This window comes from Paramisgurnus dabryanus, chromosome 7 (assembly GCF_030506205.2).
Source record: "Paramisgurnus dabryanus chromosome 7, PD_genome_1.1, whole genome shotgun sequence".
Classification (NCBI taxonomy): Eukaryota; Metazoa; Chordata; class Actinopteri; order Cypriniformes; family Cobitidae; genus Paramisgurnus; species Paramisgurnus dabryanus.
The window spans coordinates 6,464,665-6,487,762 of record NC_133343.1 but is presented as its reverse complement, the minus strand read 5'-3'; the positions used below and the strand labels follow the sequence as shown (position 1 = coordinate 6,487,762).

At 38.5% G+C, this 23,098-nt stretch overlaps 1 protein-coding gene across 1 annotated transcript; it reads right to left on the bottom strand.

Annotated features, from left to right (window-relative positions):
• usp40 (ubiquitin specific peptidase 40) lies at positions 1 to 22,614 on the bottom strand. The gene is made up of 31 exons (XM_065260189.2): positions 21,942 to 22,614; positions 21,798 to 21,865; positions 21,584 to 21,697; positions 18,203 to 18,367; positions 17,913 to 18,059; positions 17,119 to 17,262; positions 16,459 to 16,587; positions 14,941 to 15,069; positions 14,495 to 14,602; positions 13,998 to 14,292; positions 12,679 to 12,760; positions 12,421 to 12,592; positions 11,947 to 12,031; positions 11,776 to 11,846; positions 11,304 to 11,665; positions 10,767 to 10,917; positions 10,624 to 10,684; positions 10,481 to 10,534; positions 10,310 to 10,398; positions 6,289 to 6,375; positions 6,170 to 6,206; positions 6,031 to 6,095; positions 5,842 to 5,916; positions 5,640 to 5,748; positions 5,165 to 5,244; positions 3,039 to 3,157; positions 2,853 to 2,918; positions 2,562 to 2,772; positions 1,997 to 2,092; positions 1,743 to 1,837; positions 1 to 1,571 (listed from the first exon to the last, which is right to left on the bottom strand). The coding sequence occupies exons 1-31, from the start codon at positions 22,135 to 22,137 to the stop codon at positions 1,469 to 1,471; spliced, it is 3,765 nt and encodes a 1,254-aa protein (XP_065116261.2). The 5' UTR covers positions 22,138 to 22,614; the 3' UTR covers positions 1 to 1,468.
• Positions 22,615 to 23,098: the final 484 nt, after the last annotated feature.

Here is a 23,098-nt window from a genome sequence, read left to right as displayed (position 1 = left end):
TTTCCTGGGTCTGCCTTCATGCCACCGAAGTCATTGCCTCATGAGGCAGCGAAGCAACAAGTCAGCTGCCTTTAGTTTCAGACGCAGTCTATGACGGTACATTCACATGGGGCGTAAGCGTTAACGCTTAACGAAAGGCTTGTCTGAAGCGTGGCCAACAGCCAATCACTGTGGCTGCAACACAAGCTCCGGTCTTCCATAAACGTAATTGGCTGGCTCTGCCTAGGTTATTTGCATAAGGCGATATGATTGGCTGACGCACGTGTTGCCGCTTGAAAAGTTTAGAAATGTTCAACTTCTGCCGCGAGCAACGACACTGACGGATCCACAATTCAGTTCGCCAACGCTTGACGTCACCCCTTAAAAGTGAATGGGAAGCGTCAACGCTTACGCCCCGTGTGAATGCGCCGTAAGACAGGTGCCCTCCAGGAACAGGGTCGGAAACCCATGCTGTAAGTCATACAACACCCAGATTTACCAAATATCTAATATGGCACTTTTGCTTTCAAACTATACTATTCAAACTATCTGAAGTAAAGACTGCTGTGCATTGTTAAGTTCATAAAACTATGGAAGCATTTTGTTATGTATAGTTGTAGTCTTTGGTGAACAGCTTTGCCATTTATTTATTCATTCATTATTACTTCATTTCTTACATACAGGCCTACAGTATTTTAGCTTTACAAATTTCCAGCGAAAAGACCATATATAGTTGTGTTTAAAAACAGTATTTTATTTATACTTTTTTTATTGAATTCCCTGCAGATTGAGAGGGTGGAGCCAGAGATCAGGTTTGGAATGACATGAGGGTGAACAAATAATGCCAAAATGTTTCTTTGGGGGTCTGTTATTTCTTTTTATAAAGTAATGTTTAAATCCCAAAATGATTTTACAGTATGATCCGATGTCTCAAGAGCATAAACATTGCAACTGATAAATAACTAAACATCATTGCAGATATCTGTGTAAAACAAATATGGTATTACAGTATTGTGATGATTCAGTTTAAGAAAAAATTGTAATTTTCTTCATAGCATACAGAAACAACCGCAACCATTATCATATATAAATCCACACAAATACATTCTCACAAATGCGAAGCAGGGAAATCGCGGGCATTCAAAAAAAGATTCTTCTACTCATGTAGAGAACTACTCTTGGATTGCATATAAAGATAGATTTAAGATGTCACTTTGTGTGCTCAAAAGGGTTGCATGTTCATCGTGATTTTTCCAATTCGTCACCCAAAAGAACCCCAGGAAAGTATTTGGATCTCGGAACTTTTAGTGTGCCCATAAGATCTTATTTTTTTCCATGACAAGCTGTTACCACCATCTTCAGTCTGGTCGGGACTGGTGAGCAGTGGACTTTCTGTATTGGCATCACCAGCTTTTGGCTTAGTGACTGGCACGTTATGAAGACTGACGCCACCAACGGTCATGTCCGAGGTGGTTGTTCACAGTTTGGGTTACCTGAACACTCCTACGTTTATCGATAAGGCCACCTCTGGTTTCCGGTTCTTGGTCGGGCCGGACTTCTTGGGGCCTGTGTCCTCAACGGCAGTGTGCCCCCTAGTGGACAACATTAAACCAAAGGAGTCACATTGTTGTCTTTATCAACAATGCAACAAAAATGTTTATCAGAACCAAGCATTACAACCAAGAGCACCTAAACATTAAAGCACATCGATGTAGATAGCCCATCACGCATGTAAGCATAAATGTGTGAAAAAGAAATGTCACCTTGTTTTGTGATTGGTTGCCTCCTCCCTGAGTCTCTGCTGCCCAATCTCATCCTGCAGAGTGCTGAATTCTTTATTAGTGTCTATTAACAGATTCTACATAGAGAGAAAGAGAGAGTCGTTTCGAGTTTTATTTTTTGGGGACCATTTTAATTCTGACACAACACTTGTTTAAAATAACTTATAAGTTAGCAAGCTGGAATTTAAAAAATCTTCCAACACTTGTTTAAATGAAAGCTTCTTTATTTAGTTTACCTTGACACCAATAATATCCCCATCTTTTAGGTAGAAAGGAGCTGCCTGTAGACTTTCAGCTTTTCTCTTCTTCTTCCTTTTTGAGACCTGTTGAGTCTGTGATTTTACAGCAGGGTTAATATACTTCATAAAACACAAAAGCCTCTAAACACCACATCCATCAAAAATGAGATAATGATATTAACCGAATGCTATTGGCACATATTATACCGTCATCAAATACTTTCTCTGCAAACCAACTTAATCCGGGTTTCAGGTCTTTCAGAAGTAGTTTTTCTCATTTACAAGAAAACATGTCAGATCCGCTTAGAGGGTTTTGCATCCGAGTTTTTTAAGCATTGTAATGGAACAATGACATTTAATGACTTTAACTATGAAATAATTAATAAAACACTTATTATAATCCTAATATTTGTATACTGTTTTGTTAAAGAAGTACTGTGGATGAAGAGGATGCACTTTGCACGGTGAGAGTTTAGATGATACATTTATTTACAATATGACACAGCCTCTTTCTTAAATAATCATTTCAAATGGTCACATTTGCACTCTTTTCTTTCCTCACCCAGTTGGAGATGGGCATCCAGGTGTGTTTGTCAGGCAGGTGTTTAGCCAGAATCAGGTTGTCAGGGGTGAGACCAAACTGAGCGGCCAGAGCAGCGTACAGGCCTTTCGCCGTCCCGTCACGGCCAGCGTCCCACAAAAACTCCTCTGCGGGATAATATGTCTTCTCTCCAGGCACCCCTACTTGAACCGTCAGCAGTATATCTTTTAGTCTGAAAAGCAGAAAAAAATTAATTTCTCTGTCTAACGTTACCTTATTTGTTGATGCATTATTATCGACAAATGTTCTCACCCCAGGTCCTCTTCTTTCATCAACCTCTGAACGCACAACTCCATCCCATTTCCCAGCTTCAGTTTCCTGCAGGAGGACAACATTTACCCAACAAATAATGTTTCAAGCTTGTATTTTAGTATGCAGGGTGCCCAAGTAGCCCACTGAGAACTTCCAGAAAGGAGACGAAAATGAAGACAAATCAACCTGAGTGTCTGGTGTTTTCCTCTGAGTATCCTGGTCAAGTTTCTTTCCTCCAGCAGCCATACACGCAGGAACGCAGGGCTGGGCACACACACATCCTGAAGGGCTGGCAAAGTCATCACCTGTCAAAGTGTAGAAATTATTTTCTGTGATAGGTGGGGTTTGGACTGTCTCTGGAGAGTAGAGCCCACAATCACAGTGCGAATTACGCTAAATGGGCGATGCGAATCACGCAAATTAAGCACTGCGAATGACGCTAAATGGCCGATGCGAATGATGCGGAATGAGCGATGCGAATGACGCTAAATGGCCGATGCGAATGATGCGGAATGAGCGATGCGAATGACGCAAATTAAGCGTTGCAATTGACGCTAAATGGGCGATGCAAATGGCGCAAATTAAGAGTTGTGAATGCCGCTAAATGGGCGATGCGAAATGGGCGATGCGAATGATGCGAAATGGGCGATGCGAATGACGCAAATTAAGCGTTGCGAATGACGCAAATTAAGTGTTGCGAATTATGCAAATTAAGCGTTGCGAATGACGCAAATTAAGCGTTGCGAATGACGCAAATTAAGCGTTGCGAATGATGCAAATTAAGCGTCGCGAATGACGCAAATTAAGCGTTGCGAATTACGCTAAATGGGCAATGCGAATCACGCAAATTAAGCACTGCGAATGACGCTAAATGGCCGATGCGAATGATGCGGAATGAGCGATGCGAATGACGCAAATTAAGCGTTGCAATTGACGCTAAATGGGCGATGCAAATGGCGCAAATTAAGAGTTTTGAATGCCTGCTAAATGGGCGATGCGAATGACGCTAAATGGGCCATGCAAATCACGCAAATTAAGCGTTGTAATTTACGCTAAATGGGCGATGCAAATGGCGCAAATTAAGAGTTGCGAATGCCGCTAAATGGGCGATGCGAATGATCCGAAATGGGCGATGCAAATGACGCAAATTAAGCGTTGCGAATGACGCAAATTAAGCGTTGCGAATGATGCAAATTAAGCGTTGCGAATGACGCAAATTAAGCGTTGCGAATGACGCAAATTAAGCGTTGCGAATGACGCAAATTAAGCGTTGCGAATGACGCTAAATGGGCGATGCAAATGACACAAATTAAGAGTTGCGAATGACGCAAATTAAGCGTTGCGAATGACACTAAATGGGCGATGCAAATGGCGCAAATTAAGAGTTGCAAATGGCGCTAAATGGGCGATGCGAATGATGCGAAATGGGCGATGCGAATGACGCAAATTAAGCGTTGCAATTGACGCTAAATGGGCGACACGAATGACGCAAATTAAGCGTTGCGAATGACGCAAATCAAGCGGTGCGAATGACGCAAATCAAGCGGTGCGAATGACGCAAATTAAGAGTTGCGAATGACGCTAAATGGGCGATGCGAATGATGCAAATTAAGCGTTGCAATTGACGCTAAATGGGCGATGCGAATGACGCAAATTGGGCGATGCGAATGACGCAAATTAAGCGTTGCGAATGACGCAAATTAAGCGTTGCGAATGACGCAAATTAAGCGTTGCGAATGACGCTAAATGGGCAATGCAAATGACGCAAATTAAGAGTTGCGAATGACGCTAAATGGGTGATGCGAATGACACAAATTAAGCGTTGCGAATGACACTAAATGGGGATGCGAATGATGCAAAATGGGCGATGCGAATGATGCAAATTAAGCGTTGCGAATGATGCAAATTAAGCGTTGCAATTGAAGCTAAATGGGCGATGCGAAATGGGCGATGCGCATGATGCAAATTTAGTGTTGCGAATGACGCTGAATGGGCGATGCGAAATGGGCGATGCGAATGACACAAAAAACACGCACTATTCGCGTCAAACGCATCTTGAGACAAATTGAAAATATTTAAATAATAGAAAAATCTGAATGACACAAAGTAATCTTCGTGTCTGGTGTTTACACAGGACACTGTATAAGTAGACAGACCGATGTTATTACACTGACCAGGCGACAAATTTTACCCTATACATGCACTAAAAAATACTACATGTAGTAGGGCTGGGCAATGAAAGGACTCGAAAGTGGATAGCGAAAAAATGATCTGTTAGTGTGTGCAGTTAGATTTTTTTTAGCAAGACCAACCTGAGTCTTGAGATCATCAAGTGAAGCTTCATCTGATATCTCAACATATCCAACGAATCTCATCTCCAATCCAGACCACTCTGAGACACAAAAACATAGGTTCATACTGTAGGTTCAACCCAAGGATACATTTGCCAAATGCATAAATGTAACATAAATGTAAAAGGCCAAAGTATGGTGCATTTTTTTACAGTGCGGGTGACGCAAGTTTGATCATCAAAAGAGTGCATGTGTACTGTACGCGGACCGCCAGATTTTTGAAACCCTGCATACATTGTATGCGTAAGTCTCACATGCGAACACAGGACAATGTAGCCCTGGAGATGCATTGCATTTTGTCACAATGCGCATGCGTCAAATGTCTGTGTACACATACAACTAAAATAAACTATACTTTGCAAAGGATGTTTCGACCATGCGCGTACGTTCGCGTACAAGTAAAAAACAGACTATACTCTGGGCTTAAAAGTCTTACCTGTGGCTGACATCTCGGTGCTTTGAGATTCTGCTTCTAGGTTGATCTCTGGAATACTGGGTTTATCAAACGTATCCATGTACATCCTGACAGGAAGCTTAAGGTAACCCTAACAATCAAGTGAGAAAACACAGTTGTCATTTTTGAAAAGTTTGGTTTCTTTTTCAGCTCACAATTTATTTTTTCTAAAGCAAGAATGCACCTTTGGAGGAAGTCGCCCCTCCACCAGCACCAGTGTGTCTCCGTGGTTAACCTTTGCCTCTTTCAGAGATGCATTCTGGGAAACAAGTAAAATATTTAAGAATAAAGCAAAAAATAAAACTAAATAAAAAAATTCAACCTCACTTATATGCTAGTTGGTTGTTAGGCAGAGTAAACAGTTGTGTCCTACCTCATCCATAAGAGGTTCTCCAATCTCTTCACACCAATCCAATCTTCTTAAGTGCCACGCATCACCTGGAGAGATGCTACATTAATAAAGCTGATCGTGTTGAATTGCCATTTAATGCAAACATTAAAAAAAATTCTACCTTCAAGTCTTGCCATGTGCAACATTGCCTTAAGGCACTGCAAAATAAGCAGCAGCATTTTAAAACACCACATTTACTAAATTGTCTATAAATGTGACATTACATCTTTAAATGCTCACCTCTTTAACAGTTAGAGACTCCTCTACAATAATCTCCAGCTCCGGACCAGCAGAGGGCGCTAGACCAACACTGAAGTACAAGAACAACTGCAAAGAAGGAAAACATTTTCTTCATTCCATGGTTTTGGCAAAAAAGGGATACATCAAATAAGGAAGAATGTTGTGTTTAGGGTTAGGTTTGGGGTAGGATAAGGATGAAAATGCGGTTCTGGCTAGATGGGATACAGCTATGGCCTAAATCCAGTGAAATATCGGGTTTACTGTGCTTTTACACCGCCAGCGGTGAGAGCGTCAATAAAAGCTCTGGCTGCCCTGACAATTCCGCTATAGAAAAGCTGTAGTTGACACTCAGACGCTCGAATGCATTCTCTGAACTCCTCTCAAGCGGAGGTTTCCGCCTTCCGATTGGTTGCCACCGAACATTTCTGCCTTCCGATTGGTTGCCGTCGAACCACTTGACTTCCGGTCACTTTGACGCTCTCGCCACTGGCGGTGTGAAAGCACAGTTAGGGTTACGTTTGGAGGTAGGATTAAGATGAAAAAGCTGTTCTGGCTAGATGGGATACAGCTACGGCTAAATCCTGTGAAATGTTGGGTTTAGGGTCACATTTGGGGGTAGGATTAGGATAAAAAAGCGGTTCTGGCTAGATGGGATACAGCTACAGCCTAAATCCTGTGAAATGTTGGGTTTAGGGTCACGTTTGGGGTTAGGATTAGGATGAAAAATCTGTTCTGGCTTAATGGAATACAGCTACAGCCTAAATCCTGTGAAATGTTGGGTTTAATGTCAGGTTTGGGGTTAGGATGAAAAAGCGGTTCTGGCTAGATGGGATACAGCTACGGCTAAATCCTGTGAAATGTTGGGTTTAGGGTCACGTTTGGGGTTAGGATTAGGATGAAAAAGCGGTTCTGGCTAGATGGGATACAGCTATGGCTAAATCCTATGAAATGTTGGGTTTAATGTCAGGTTTGGGAGTAGGATTAAGATGAAAAAGCTGTTCTGGCTAAATGGGATACAGCTACAGCCTAAATCCTGTGAAATGTTGGGTTTAGGGTCACGTTTGGGGTTAGGATTAGGATGAAAAAGCGGTTCTGGCTAGATGGGATACAGCTACAGCCTAAATCCTGTGAAATGTTGTGTTTAGGGTCACATTTGGGGTTAGGATTAGGATGAAAAGGTGGTTCTGGCTAGATGGGATACAGCTATGGCTAAATCCTATGAAATGTTGGGTTTAATGTCAGGTTTGGGAGTAGGATTAAGATGAAAAAGCTGTTCTGGCTAAATGGGATACAGCTACAGCCTAAATCCTGTGAAATGTTGGGTTTAGGGTCACGTTTGGGGGTAGGATTAGGATGAAAAAGCGGTTCTGGCTAGATGGGATACGGCTACAGCCTAAATCCTGTGAAATGTTGGGTTTAGGGTCACGTTTGGGGTTAGGATTAGGATGAAAAAGCTGTTCTGGCTAAATGGAATACAGCTACAGCCTAAATCCTGTGAAATGTTGGGTTTAATGTCAGGTTTGGGGTTAGGATGAAAAAGCGGTTCTGGCTAGATGGGATACAGCTACGGCTAAATCCTGTGAAATGTTGGGTTTAGGGTCACGTTTGGGGTTAGGATTAGGATGAAAAAGCGGTTCTGGCTAGATGGGATACAGCTACAGCCTAAATCCTGTGAAATGTTGTGTTTAGGGTCACATTTGGGGTTAGGATTAGGATGAAAAGGTGGTTCTGGCTAGATGGGATACAGCTATGGCTAAATCCTATGAAATGTTGGGTTTAATGTCAGGTTTGGGAGTAGGATTAAGATGAAAAAGCTGTTCTGGCTAAATGGGATACAGCTACAGCCTAAATCCTGTGAAATGTTGGGTTTAGGGTCACGTTTGGGGGTAGGATTAGGATGAAAAAGCGGTTCTGGCTAGATGGGATACGGCTACGGCTAAATCCTGTGAAATGTTGGGTTTAGGGTCAGGGGCCCGTTCTTCGTACGTCGCTTAATACATCCGAGATCAAATGAGACATCCGAGAAGTTTAGATCTGGCTAATTATAATCTCGCTTATTTGGTTCTTTGAACACCACTGCTGTTGATGATTATTATGGCAGGATTGAATTATCTGAGATCACTGCGCGTTCGTGCACTGCAAGAAAAGTCAATACATATCGATAGTAGAAACAATGATCAGCCACGCTGTGATTGGCCAGTTGTTACAATGGCCAAGAACACGCCCATTTTTAACCCCTGCAGTCTGAGAGCTATTAATGAAAGGTTGTGAAATTTTTATGTGACTGAATTTAAAAACCCAGTTAAAGCTACTTTAGTACATAAATCACCATAAATAATGTAAAATTTTCTGTAAAAATATAATATTGATATCTTTACTATGCTTGTCAAAGATTGAAATTAATGATTGTAATTAAAATTTGATGCTCCTAAAGTACTTTAAGTCTCTTTTAAAAACAGTTAAATGCTATTTTGTCTGTTTGTAACAGCAACTTAAAAAGCAGAATAAAAAAACACAGGTGGTGGCCCTCCATCTTCATGTGATGTGCTGGCAGGAGTGATGTCTCTAAACTGGCTGATTGTACAGATAATCTCTGGAGCAGTTGCTCTTTCTTAAACCGACAGCCAATGCAACAATTTAATTCCTGATAAATAAAATTTTAATTGTAGTGTATTATAAAATAGGGTTTTCCTCTCTTTTGTGCAGTTGTAGATAATACACCAACACTTTTAGCAGTTTCCAATAATGTGGTAAATAAAGTATGATGTGCAGTAAGAGAATGGTAATGTTATTCTACATCAAAAGATTATAAAATGCAACCGTTTCTGATAGCAATGCACATGACAGTAAAGAAATCCTCTCAGATGGTAGTCCTTTAGAGAAACTATATGCAAGTGGTTAAATAAGTTTACTTCAATTGCATTATTCTTAACTGATTTCCGACTATATTAGCAGTATTCCACGTTAACCGAAAGTCCTGCATCTGCTGAGTCTGCACAGAAAAGTGTAGTAAAGAAGATAAAGATATGTGAAAATATGTGCAAAAAACTTATTTGGTTATTTTGGTCATTTTTGTCACAGAACAGGGACAGGGTAACATATTTGTAGACAGCGTTTTAAAGATAGAACAGATAGAAATTACTAAACGAAAACCCTTTCATGCATGACAGCTACTTGACAATCTAAAGACAAAACTAAAATAGGAGATTAGTTTATTCAAATGAAAATTATTTCACACCGAGTAATAGTCTTTATTGTACATAACATCTATTAGTGCTGGGTATGATTAATTGCTGTTTTTATTAAGGAAAATTCAAACAAATTTAAAATGAATGTTATCAGCATGTCATTTGTTTAAGAATAATAATCAAACACCTGTTACACAAAAACAAGTCGCACAAGTACAGAAAAAATATATTTGTTATATTATATATTTTTTAAATAACATCGCTAAAAGATTTAATTAATATATTCTTTTTTATTACGTGTTGAATTTGAAAAGCTCTTTATATTAATCATGCATCTTACGCAGATTGCGCTCGTATAATAAAGAATACGCGACTGCGTCAGACTTTCCGTATCACATCCGCTTAAAAAGGTACAAACTAATCGTGTTTACATGAAATAAGCCTGCTCCCGAGCAGGTTTGAGCTTACGGACCTGTTGCTATGACAGCAAGTTTAGAATGAGCTTCGAAGAACCAAATAATCCAAGATCATGCCAAATCATCAACAATCAAATCCAGCTAACTGAGTTAGCGACGTACGAAGAACGGGCCCCAGGTTTGCAGGTAGGATTAAGATGGAAAAGCGGTTTTGGCTAGATGGGATAAGGTATGGCCTAAATTCTGTAAAATGTTGGGTTTCGGTTCTGGCTAGATGGAATACAGCTACAGCCTAAATCCAGTGAAATTTTTAGTTTTTTAGTATTACTGGGTGAGTAAATAATGACAAAAATTTCCTCTATAAGTGAACTATCCTTTTAAGTCCTTTACTTCAAATAAAAGCCAGCTAAAATGCACCTGTTGTGCTGTTGGCGCTGCTCCGGGGCACAGATAGAGCGATGTCATCAACCTGATCCCTGCATCCCGAACACTCAGATGCTCATGCGCTAAAGACACGCAAACACATTTAACAAGTTACATTTTAATGTTACTGCATTAGGGGTGATGGTGTGATTTCTGAGAAGGTACCTGGAGGCAAAAGTTTTCCAGTTCGATCCATCTGTCTCAGACAGCACTCCACACCTGATCGTAAACAAAACATCGCATGAAGCTCTCTCTCTTGCATGTTGCATGTTGAAATGCTACTGGTGGTCATTATTAAGTGCTGTTACCACGGAGTTTATCCTGGAGATGAAGTTCCTCAAGAGCTTTGTCCTTCACTTCAGACAGCAGCTATGAAAGTCACACACATCAAATCAATACTATCACACTTGAGAATTCATATACAAAAGTCTGTATGTGTGCATGCGTTTACCATGTTCCCTGAGGCGGAGACTTTACTCTTCTTTTTCTCCTGTTCCTCCTCTTCCGGTCTCATTCCATTCTGTGGACAAAACTCCACCTGCAGCCACCGACTGTCTGAGGGCGTCGTCACCGTAACCATGTCACCATTGACGCTAAACATACTGTGAAGAAAAACCCAAATAGTATCCAAATGCAACCCAACATGAGAACGAGTCTAGGAACAAATTCAAATGCGTATGTATGTGTTGTAAATTATGCAGAATATTTTCCATGAGAAGTTCAAATGTGTGTACAAAAAATATTATGCAAAAACTTCTGAATGAGACCAAACTGATCTGGGGCACCATTCACTTCCATTATATTATTTTTTCTACTGTGGAAGTCAATGGTGCCCCAAAACATTCTTTAAAATATCTTCATTTGTGTTTAGCAGAAAAAGATGTCTAAGATTCATTTTAACAATATCCTACAATACATCCTAAGAACCTAATTAGGATTTTAGTGGTATCTGTGTAAATCTAACAGAGGTACAGTATGCTTTCCTAACCTGGTGTCCAGTTCCTCCGGCTGCAGGAGCAATAGGGCATCCCCATCCTTCAAAGACAGCTCTCTCAGCGTCCTCTGCAGGTCTTTAGGTGGAAAAACCCTCCAGCCACTGGCCCCGCCTCCATTTGCCCCCGGGCGACTCTGTTCCTGGCATAGCAGGGCCTCTTGGGGTCCTAAGGCCTCGAGCACCGCACCCAGTGTGGCCCCACCGGCAAAGCCTTTCATTGATCGCACCAGACCAGAACCGCCTGTGTCTCCGTCCTCTGACTGATCATCACAACCCAGCTCTTCTGCAGAGGGACGCAGGACAGTCAGTAATACAGGCTCCCATTCAGCCCCGGTTCGAACCGCCACACCATTCACCTGAAAAAGAGAAAGAAGGAAAGAATACTTTCAGTGTTTATATATTTATTATAATATTTATTTTTTATAATAATTTTACACAGCCACCAGACGTTCACTTAGTTCCTCACCTCTCTTCCATTCCAAACAAAGAGATCAGTGCCATTACACACTCCTGCACTATACAGGGACATCTGGTCATCTGTAACAGCACAAGAGACGTAAATGATCACCCAGAATAACTAGATCAGGTCATTTAGCTGTTTGAGAGAGAGAGAGAGTATGCAAAAGCAAACGTTCACCTGTCAGTGTGTCATACAAATGTAATCCAGCTGGCACATTCTTAGCCAGAGTCAAAGCCATGTCTCCTTCCCAAAGATCCTGCATCTACAAACCAATGTCAAAGGTCATTATACTTCAAATAAATGACTACATCCGTCTCTCAATGATTATTGTGAAAGTAATTATGCGGATTTAAAATCCTAAATATCAAACATGTTTGATAAGATCGGAGCGGCCCCGATTTGCTTGAGAGCATATTGGAAGGTGTAAATTTAGATTTTTAAACGTCTCACAGTACAGGATAATCTGGGCCGAACTTCGGAGCCGATCGAGGTCCATTGCCAGATTTTCCCTCGGATTCTCGGGAGGGGAAAATCGGGGTAAATTCGGCCCGATTATCCGGTGGTGTGAGCCAGGCATAAGGATGGCAGTAAGCCATTTTATGCGTAAAGGCTGCTTAATACAGATATGGAGTGACAGATTAGTGATGTCACCTGGTAAATGGCCAATCGCAAGTCTCCCACAGTCTTCCTGCGATCAAACGTGACTGTAATTATAGAGTCATTCTCCAGGACCGTGGGGTGCAAGGCTCCGTTTTCACAGTGGTAATGAGGAGCCAAATGCAGCCGTACTTCAATGCTGTTACTGGTGGCATCAAACTCAGCTCTGGAAGAGACACAAAAGACTTTAAAGTAAGACCAAAATGTGTCGTACTGGTGTGTAAGTGTGTTCAAGTGTGAACGAGAAGTCACCTTCTCTGTTGAAGCCTTGCGTTCTCATCTTCCACCATCTTTAGTAGGTGAGGCGGCATTTTGTATGCAGGGTTTCCTATTGCTGTTTAAGACAATAAGACACTTCAATATTTTAAAAGTAAAAATAATGAAATATTTATTAGTAAAAATTATGAATTGGCACCACAAATGAACACATAAAGGGCTGAAATTAATATTTTGTATCCAATAAGAGCTTAACGTGGTAAACGTGGAAAAAATTATGTAGTATCCAACACAAAAATACAGTAAAGTACATTTTAGAATTGATTATAGTAAATTGGTGTATATTGTGGTACATTAAATATGTATTATAAAACGGGAAGTTCTGGTTCTTCATTCTGATTGGTTGAAACGTGTTCTAAGCCGTGATAAAAAATTTGAGAGGTGATAAGAGAACAAACAAAGGTAGTATGAAACGTTTTTTGTTTGTTTTTGTTTGAAAGCGGATGGTCTGTTCTTTCTTTTGATATTTTATGTTTATTTAAAGAAGATAATTTTTTTGCAAGGCATTTAACTAAAACTGGGTGGCAACTTAAAAAATAAAAAAACGCTGACGGGGAAAGAGTTCAGCATGATTCCAAGCATATTTGATCATCACTTCAACAGTTGCACAAAATAAATGTTAATGTATAAATTAGATGAATGGTGATTTATAAAATAAAAACCAGTCTTAAATCATATTTTCATTGTGTCTTTGCTGCATCTGTGTTGGTTGGGAACTGCGCTCTGTTTCAGTCACACTTGATTCTGTGGAACTACTTTGTTTGGCGGAAGAGTAATATTTGTACTAATATAATTACAACTTATTTGTGTTTTATTTTATAAAATCCCGCTAACGTTATGCATATGAAGTAACCGTTTTATAAACACAATAAACCCCTCAAAGCAGTGGGGTTACAGTGCATTTTATAACAGCTAAGGGGGTTTTAGGCACTCCGCTTCGCGTCGTGACTAACAACGCCCCTTGGCTGTTATAAAATGCACTGGTAACCCACTGCTTCTTAGGGTTTATTGCTTTATTATATTTAGTAGTAAGTAACTATGGTGTTTTGATAAGCTGTAGTAAAGTTAGCATAGAAACTTACAGAATTTTTCATGGATGCCAGTAGAAGTTTAAATACCAAAACTGAAACCATGACACAAGCAAATTAAAAAGATACCACATTTTACTACAGTAAATAAATCAGTTAGATTTATATTAAAAGTTCATGCTATAAATGGTTGAGCACCATTTACACTTTTTTTGTTGGTACATCACTCCCTAATACTGGGCAACGCCACATGTACACACAGGTTACCTTCTGGAGGTCTTTTCATTGTGGACTTCCTGTAGAAGAGCATGTAGGCACTCTCTTTGCCCTGAAACTGCTTCTCTATGTCCTTCTCTGAAATGGCTGTTACAGTAGAGTCATTTAGGTCAAACCAGTGGCATCCATCAGCTGTATCTTCCACTTCTGGCTCCATGTTGCTGTTGGACAAGGTTGGACTGACGGGTTCTGTCAGCCCAGGTTCTGATGTCACAGGAACATTCTTCAGAGTGACCCGGCTTCCATTAGAGACCAGTAGAAACACTTCTGGGTGGTTCTGAAGAAACTGTACGATGAGAGGACAATGGCATGATTCTCATAACTCTCAGTGTTGGTCAATGTTTATACATTTAACTCAAAAAGCCGTTTACTGAAACCTTCATACACTCAGTGTTGTGGCACTACTTATTTTGTTGCCTACTGTATTATAATAATTTATAAAATACTTACTTACAAAAATAATGTAAAAATAAGACGATAAATCTAACCTTGCTAATGGTGCCGTACTGTTTTTTGTATTTTTTGCTCCAAGGTGTGCCAGTTTTATTCATCAACTTTTGGCCCAGCTGGTCTACAAGCACACAGTTTGACTCCTCCTGAGAAATGGAAAAGAAATCAATAGGTAAAATGTTCAAAACAATAGTGTTCAGAGTGTGTAGTTTTGTTCAGCTAATTGATTTTTATTGACTCAAATAATTAAAATTAAACATTATATACATGACTCTTGGTTGCACCAAACAGACTACATGATAAGCTCTGCATGGCACTAGCTGATGTGTTGGGTCTTGAATTGCACTTGTTCTATACATGGAGACAAGATGACAACTCCTGACCACATGCCAAGTCCCAGGTAGATATCGAACATCAGTTTTATAAAGTAAAGTACGAGCAGTAATTTAACACCTCATGTCAGCTCTTTGGAGTGATGCTATACCTGAGCCAGAATGGCAGTAAGAACAGAAAGTGGATCATCTGTGTCCACGGAGTTCTCATTGTCGCTCTTCTCTTCTTGTACCCGGGTCTCTTGTCTCCGGCTCTTTGTCTTAACTTTTACATCTTCCTCCTAAGGACAAAACAAAGCAGAGAAACATAGAAAAATGCAAGCGGAGGAAAAGCTTTGGCAAAGGTATGATGTGTATATATTTTTATTTTTGCATTTGGCAGATGCTCTTATACAAAGACACATAGCACATTACGTGGTATACGTTGTATCAGCACATGTGTTCCCTGGGATTTAATCCACATTGCTCTACTACTAAACAACAGGAACACATGTGTGACCCTGGACCACAAAACCAGTCCAAGTAGCACGGGTATATTTGTAGCAAAAGCTAACAATACATTGTATGGGACAAAATGATTGATTTTTCTTTTTTTTTCAAAAATCATTAGGATATTAACTAAAGATCATGTTCAATTAAGATATTTAGTAAATTACCCACTGTAAATATATACTTTTTTTTATTTATTATTATGATATCATATGTGTTGCTAAGGACTTTATTTGGACAATTTTAAAGGCAACTTATATACAGTATTTATTTGGATTTCTTGCACCTTCAGATTTTTAAATAGTTCTTTCTCGGCCAAATATACAACATATTTATTTATTCAGCTTTCATATAATGCATACATTTTAAACAAAAGACCCTTTTATGGTTTTGTGGTCCAGGGTCACATATTTTATATTTGATATATACTATATATATTTGTACAGGGTTTTTCCTGGCTCAAAATTAGACAGAGGTGGGGCAACCCTTCTCATGTGTCCCATGGCTCAACCAAACACTTTACAAGCAGCTTATCCTAACAGTAACTTAACATATCTTAAAGGGATAGTTCACCCAAAAATGAAAATTATGGCATCATTTATTTACCCTACAAACCTGTATAAATTTCTTCGTTTTGCTGAACATAAATGAAGATAAAAAATGATAGATCTGGGGCACCCTTGATTACAATAGTATTATTTTTCCTACGATGGAAGTCAATGGTGCTCCAGATCTGCTTGGTTACAAACATTTTTGAAAATATCTACATGTGTGTGTCTTAATATGTGTTCAGCAGAGTTAGAAACATTGCAAACTGTATTGTGAAATATATGTACATATGTATAATTTTTTTTAACCCACCTGTAAAAATCCAGGCTAAAGTGTCAATCTAATTACGAGACAAGGAGCATCCAAGTTTAATTCCAAACTGCTTTTAATCTTTATATTTTTACCAATTGTTCTTTACATTATGCAGGATAATTTTATGTAGAAAACAGTAAATGACACAAATTTGACTGTTTGGGTTTTTATAGATAAAGACAGGGTCATATATTTGTACTTATTTTACATAGAAACCTAATAAAACACATAATAGTAAAAATCCTCCATTAGTGGTGACAGAAGACAATATGGGCCATACTGTACATAACCGTACAGACTGCAAAGAAAGAGAGCCTTACCGGTGCCTCCCAGTGGCCAAGTTGATCAAGGTCTTTGATGTAAACATGATAATGTCCACCATAACAACCTCCTTTATGTATGATGACAGAGAAGAGCTCGTACGAATACTCAGAGTCTGGCAAGTTGCTCTGTCAAAAACACAGTGTGGGCATATATTTATATTAGGGATGCTAAACAATTAATCGCGATTAATCGTTAGCAGAATAAAAGTTTTTGTTTACATCACATATGTGTGTAAACTGTGTATAGTAAATATGTATATATATATATAAATATGAACACATTCATGTATAATTTTAAGAAAAATTTTATTTTTAAGAAAGTATTTATATTTATATATAATATAAATTATACATAAATATACAAATGTGTATACACATGTAAACATTTCTAAAACATATACATGCATGTGTGTACATTTATTTATACAAATTTATTATACACAGTTCACACACATATATGATGTAAACAAAAACTTTTATTCTGCTAACGATTAATCGCGATTAATTGTTTAGCATCCCTAATTTGTATTATTTTCATGATTATATTTCTGTTCAATGCATTATTGTATCTTGTCATGTTGTTCTAATCTGACAGTAAAAGCTTTGGCTAATAAAGTGTTTATTCTTTGTTTATGAGGCTAATATAGGTGCTGTTACCTGCTCACAAAATGCTCTAAGGTTAAAGTTGAGTGGGAAAACGTAGCTTCCGGTCTCTTTATAGCGCTCACACTTGGCAAAGTCAAAGTTAAACCTCAACAGAGAAATGGTCAGGAACGGTGGAAGCTTTCTTAGTTTAGCAGACTGCAAATAAAGATTTAGCTAAGTTAAACACGTTTATAATGACTGACCTCACTAAAGAAAAATCAATAGATGAAATGTACTGCATCTTATGACCTCTTGCAATATACACAGCGTTCCAAATTATTATGCACATGCTATTTTTGTTTATTTTCCAATACAGTCACTAAGTTTACACAGTTTATTTAACCCTCAAAAGTTATATGTCCATCTGGATGTTATTATATTTAAATGAAATAAAAATGATAAAATATACTTTAATACTTTGAAAAATATTTAAAATATGCTGAGGGTAAAATAAAACTTACAGACTTTATTGGAAAAATAAACAAAAATGGCATGTGCATAATAATTTGGAAATACAGTGTACATACGTATATTTTGTCTATATTTTTCTAGTATCAATGCAGCTTCAAGGGACTCCTAATGATCCCAACCAAGGAATAAGGGTCTTATCTAGCAAAACGATCATCATGTCCACCAAACTTGACTGAACAAAGATGACATTAACATCTTGGATGACATGAGGGTGAGTAAATTATCAGAATTTTTTATAAAAGTGGAGAATTTTTATTTATTTAAGTGTCTATTGAATTAGATCTGGGATGACAAAATCACAAGCTGAAACAATGAAAAAAATCGGGCCGACTGACCTTAGCAGCCCTGACCAGCTGGTCACATCTGCTGCAGCGATACAGGTTATTACCCTCAAAGAGCTCCTCATCAACAAACATGTTCCACAGCGCCTCCTCTAATCCACTCACACCCCGCACTGATACGGTCAGGTCCAGAAAATCCTCCTGAGACAGAGCAAAGTAAAGTGAAGTGAATTAAAGTGTTATCAACTCAAGTAAATTAAATAAAAATTAAGTGAATTAAAGTGAACTGAACTGAAATGGTGCCAAACAAACAAAGTACACACACACACACACATCCATCTGACCTGTCTCTCACTGATATTGCCACACTCCTTGCAGGTGATCTGGTTGACAAGCGTCCCGTGGTACAGGCGGTGTATGAGGCTACTGCCCAATGTGCCCACTAATGAGCTTTCTAAAGCACAGAACAGGATCCGGTTTAGTTCTTGAACATCCTGCTGAGCCGTTTCCTAAAGACAGAATCAAAGCATTCATAATAAAAAAACTCTTATCTTTATAAGAAACGTTTTAATATGGTGTGATTTGACTTGGTTTTACACTATTCTTTAAAACTAGACTACTAATGTTATGTTGTATTGAGACATTACTGATTTGACTAGTTAATTATTAATACAAATAATACAGATGCACTTTTAGTGAGAACTGTATTGCTTTGATCAAGATAATTAAGTAACGTTAAAAAGGCTTTCACCCAAAGTGACCCTTAAGTCCACTGACTTATCAGCCTTGACATTTCTGGATACCCCTTAACTCCAAGTTTGTTGTAGGGCAGGGCTAGTCAACTGGCGGCCCGTGGGCCAAACACGGCCCTACAATCATTTTCATCCGGCCCACTGGTCATCTTTTTTTCGATTTTAAATCAGAGAGAGAATAATTCACAGCATAATTGAGTTTGAATTGCATCAGGGTTCGCAAAATCGCTAGCTCAACGTCCCGGGGCTTTTGTGCTTTGCAGTTGGGCTATCAAAATGCATCCCCGCCCTGCCCGTCGGGCTATCTTGACTTATAGGGAGGAAAAAATATATTTAAATGCTTATGCATTCTCTCAAAGATTTGGATGGGTAATTGTGGTGTATGAAATTCAGGCATTGGGTATTTAAATTGCGTTTGAGCGTGCTTGAGTTTTACTTTCACTTTCGCTATTGCGCGAAGCCGCAGTAAAGGAAGGTATTTTCTTACCTGTGACTTCAGTTAATATTTCAGATTCAGAATCTGAAGATTATAGATATTTCACTTTGGATAGAAGAAAAATTTGTACTGATGATTGATATGTACAAAATTGATATGTATTATTTGTGTTTTGATAGATGTTTTGTCTTAATATTCTACATTAAAAGTAATATATCTTTTATTCGGGCTACTTGCATTCATTTCTGGCTACCAAAAACTGAAGAGTGCCTGCCCGAAGGGCTACCAGGGATTTTGAAATTTTGCGAGCCCTGTGCATCAAACCACCACATGGCTCAAAATTTACTTTTTTATTTGGTAGCACTGGTGCTCCCAACTTTAAAGAATTAGGAGCACCAGCAAAAATTTAGGCGCATCCATCCAAAAATTAAAAAGCATGTATATGTTAATAGATATATTTTATTAAAAATAAAACACAGTCGCATATGCAACCAAAATAGTCGCAATTTTGAGCCCTGCACCATCATTGTGATCAGTGTTTGCACTTCATCAGCTCATTTGCATTTTAAAGGACACACCAAAAATGGCAAAAACTGGCAATCTAAACATGCTATAGCTATAATAAATTATCTTTATGGTATTTTGAGCTAAAAATGTTCTCTGGGGACACCAAAGATTTATTTGACATCTTAAAAAATTATTGTGACATGTCCCCTTTACATATATGAAAGTTAAACAGCAATTTTAAACTGCAATTGTTTTAATTTAAACAAGAAAATGAATTTTTTGTAATTGAAAGGCAAAATACTCGATACAAGAAGATTTTTTTTAATATATATATATATATATCCTACAACAAAAAGTAACAAAAACAACGCAAGTTATAACATTAATAATAATAATAATAATAATAATTATTATTATTATTATTATTCTATACTGCCCTCCAAAGCCTAAGTGCAGTATCTACGCAAACACTGAAACTGAGAAAAATGGTTTTAAAGTTTTTACACTAGCCAGCCAAACATGTTGTAGGTAGATTAGTGGTAATGCATTCATGTAATGCCTTGTTAGGAAGAAATTATTTATAGATAAAAAACATGACCACCGATGTGACCTTTGACTCCCAAAATGCAGATACTGCACTCTGCCTTTGAAAGACCTTACACAACTAAAACACTATTGCAAAAGCAAAGTGCAGTATCTACGAACTAAATGTGTTCATTCAACTTTTTCTCATGCTTCTTAATACATTTTGATTGTTTTTAATAACTGTAATAGTTTTATTTATGTTTGTGAATGCTAAAAATGCTCCTTTTACCACAAAGAGAGTATTTAACTCACTTTATTAATTTTTATTTATTAAAAAAATTACATTTGACGAGGTTTACTTTAAAACAGTAGTTAAAAATTAACATAATTTAAAAATAGAAGAACATGTTTGTCCCAAAGATATTATTGTTTCAAATGTACTATAAGTGGTAACTAACAGTATGTACATTTTAGTTAATTTTCATCTCAAAGTAGCACAGTTATGTAAACTTAGATATTTTTAAGATTAGCTTAAGAAGTACTAAACTAATTGTTTTAATATTAAGTAGCCTACAAAATTAGTTCGTGGAGAAAGAGCACTTATTATGGAAGTGTACTTTTTCACATAGTGTGCTTTCTGCTGGCCCGGCTGCGCTCGTCAGGTTGACTGGGCTCCGCTATCTTTGCCTAACAATAAAACTTTACCAGACTCTTATCAAACTTTTGAAGGAGTAACCCCTGTCAATACAATTTGATTAGCTGCCTAAAAAGTGGAGAGATGTTCGAATCAACAAACACCAATGCGCTTGAATCGGATTATATCATTATTGTCAGAGGATATTGCCTTCAATGGACGAGCACAGGTAGGTCAAAACTTGCTAGCAGCTGGCTAGTCAATGTTAACTACTTATAAAGCTGTAATTTGCCTTAGCATGAGGTATTATTTAGCTATCTTCCTTACCAGTATTTGTTTTTTTGCGTTTTAACGCGAGTTCAACCATCATTTGGCCGCGGGGTTGTGCCATGGTTTGTTGTTTCTGTGTGTTACGATCGGGGGAAACCGCAGTATCTGCGGTATCAAAGCTGGAAAAACAAAGCCAGAACGCAGTAACATCACTTACTGCGGTTTGCCTTGGTATTAGCATGGATTTTGTAGTTACTGCAATTTTGACACCCTCATTTCTCTAAAACGGGACAAAATTGAACCAGGAGACTTTGTCACAAGACAGAACAGATGTCATAAAGCTCATTTCAAGCCTTAACTCAATTTCGACCAAGTGTGTAGTTACTGCGCTTTCGCTTTGGACGGCAGTATATATAAAAGGTAAAAATAGGGGGAAAGGTTTGGCCCGCATCATATTTACAATTTTAAAATCTGGCCCTCAAAGAAGAGTAGTTGAAGACCCCTGTTGCAGGGCATTTAATTGAAATCAGGCCTAGTTGCTTTTGGAAAGAAGCATCTGTGTATAATGGCAAGTGAAAACAAACCATACAAGGCTTTGTACCTCATTGTTGGTCCATCCAAAACTGTCTGTCAGATCTGTTGTAGAGGCCGTCTGTTCGTTTGCCAGCAAAAGATGAGCAAACAGTCTCTGAAGCTCCAGTGGGATCACACGGACCTGAGATCACACATCACAAAAATGTTAGTCTGTCCTTTTCAAACACATTTAAAAGCTTTTATTCATCTCAACCTATAGTGTTGGTCTTCCCCACACACACCTTTGCCTCCGGTTTGTCTTTGTCAGCCAGACACCCCAATTCATCCGGTCCAAGGCTGAACAGTTCCTCTTTAAGAGATAGTTTTATGTCACATAGGTAAAATTTAATGCATTAAAAAATCTATTTAAAATCTACTTAACTCACCTCTAAACTCAGGTGTGAACAGAAGGGTCTGGATCAGGGAGTTGAGGTAACAGGTGCCACCCTGATTCTTGATCCCGCAGAGTTTGGCTTTACCTCTGGGGGGAGGAGGCTCCGACTCTCTCCCCTTTACTGCATTACCTGTCCCAGGTGTGGAGGAAAACCCTTCGCCGTCTTCCTCGAACAGATCCCCGAACATCTTCACAAAACTTTGAATCGATATACCTCCTGCTCTTCAACTGAACTGAGTTTCGTTTACACGGAAAACTGAAAGTTTCACCTATTGCTATCTCATCTTTGTCTTTCCCAGCTCCCGATTAACAATCGCCGGGCTCACTCTAGAATAAGATGATTTTACAGGATTAAACATCGCTTTAATAAAGCAACCGAGGGACAAAATGCTCCTTTAGTCCTGTTTGAAAACACTCTGGGTCAATCACAGTTGTCGTCAGTCCTCAAAACGCGAAGTGCAAATCTGAGGTGATTGCGCTACTGCTTCCATATTTCATCAGGTTTCGATAACAGTTGCTGTATTAGTTCCGTAATTTAGGTATTTACCAAATGGTCTCTTAAACCGGTTCGTTTAACTCGAATCAAACAACTGTTTAATAGTGATAAAGGGAGAAATTAAATCGGTGTACATGAGTATTCATGTTTAAGGACGCAGCCATGTTTCGTCGATGGATGCGTCGAGCCGCAGTGCATTGTGGTACTTGTAGTTCTCAAAACTGACGGCTCTCATTCATGCGAGTTACCTTGTTTATCTTATAAAACTACATGTTTCCTGCAGCCCGGTGTTATTTGCCTTGATGGGTTTTGTAGTTTAAAACTTTTCTATTACAGTAGTATTTATAAAAATTACTGTAATTCCACACTATAATGTTTATGATTTTATCATTTAAGTCAAAATTGATAATTTAGTGTCTTTTAAAAAAAACATTATGAACCTAAAAATCTGCAAAAATAATCTGTAGGTGTACTTAAATGTTTTGAAGCTATTTTTTGTAGACATTAAATTAGTTAAATATTAACTTATTAGACAACTAAAATGTAAATGCTTAAAACGCATTGAAATGCATGACTTCGATTAAACAATTGGGAAAAAGCTGCCAAAGGAGCCCAGAAGAGATTCTAGTCAAGGGGTGACTACTGTAAAGATA

What these genes read in the sequence shown, in the direction of transcription:
- usp40 (XM_065260189.2), bottom strand. Translation starts at nt 22,137, where the DNA reads ATGTTCGGGGATCTGTTCGAGGAAGACGGCGAAGGGTTTTCCTCCACA. An exon ending in AGTACGGCACCATTAGCAAG is followed by an intron (nt 14,293 to 14,494) that starts GTTAGATTTATC and finishes CTCATCGTACAG; the next exon opens with TTTCTTCAGAACCACCCAGA. An exon ending in GGAAAACACCAGACACTCAG is followed by an intron (nt 2,919 to 3,038) that starts GTTGATTTGTCT and finishes GTCCTCCTGCAG; the next exon opens with GAAACTGAAGCTGGGAAATG.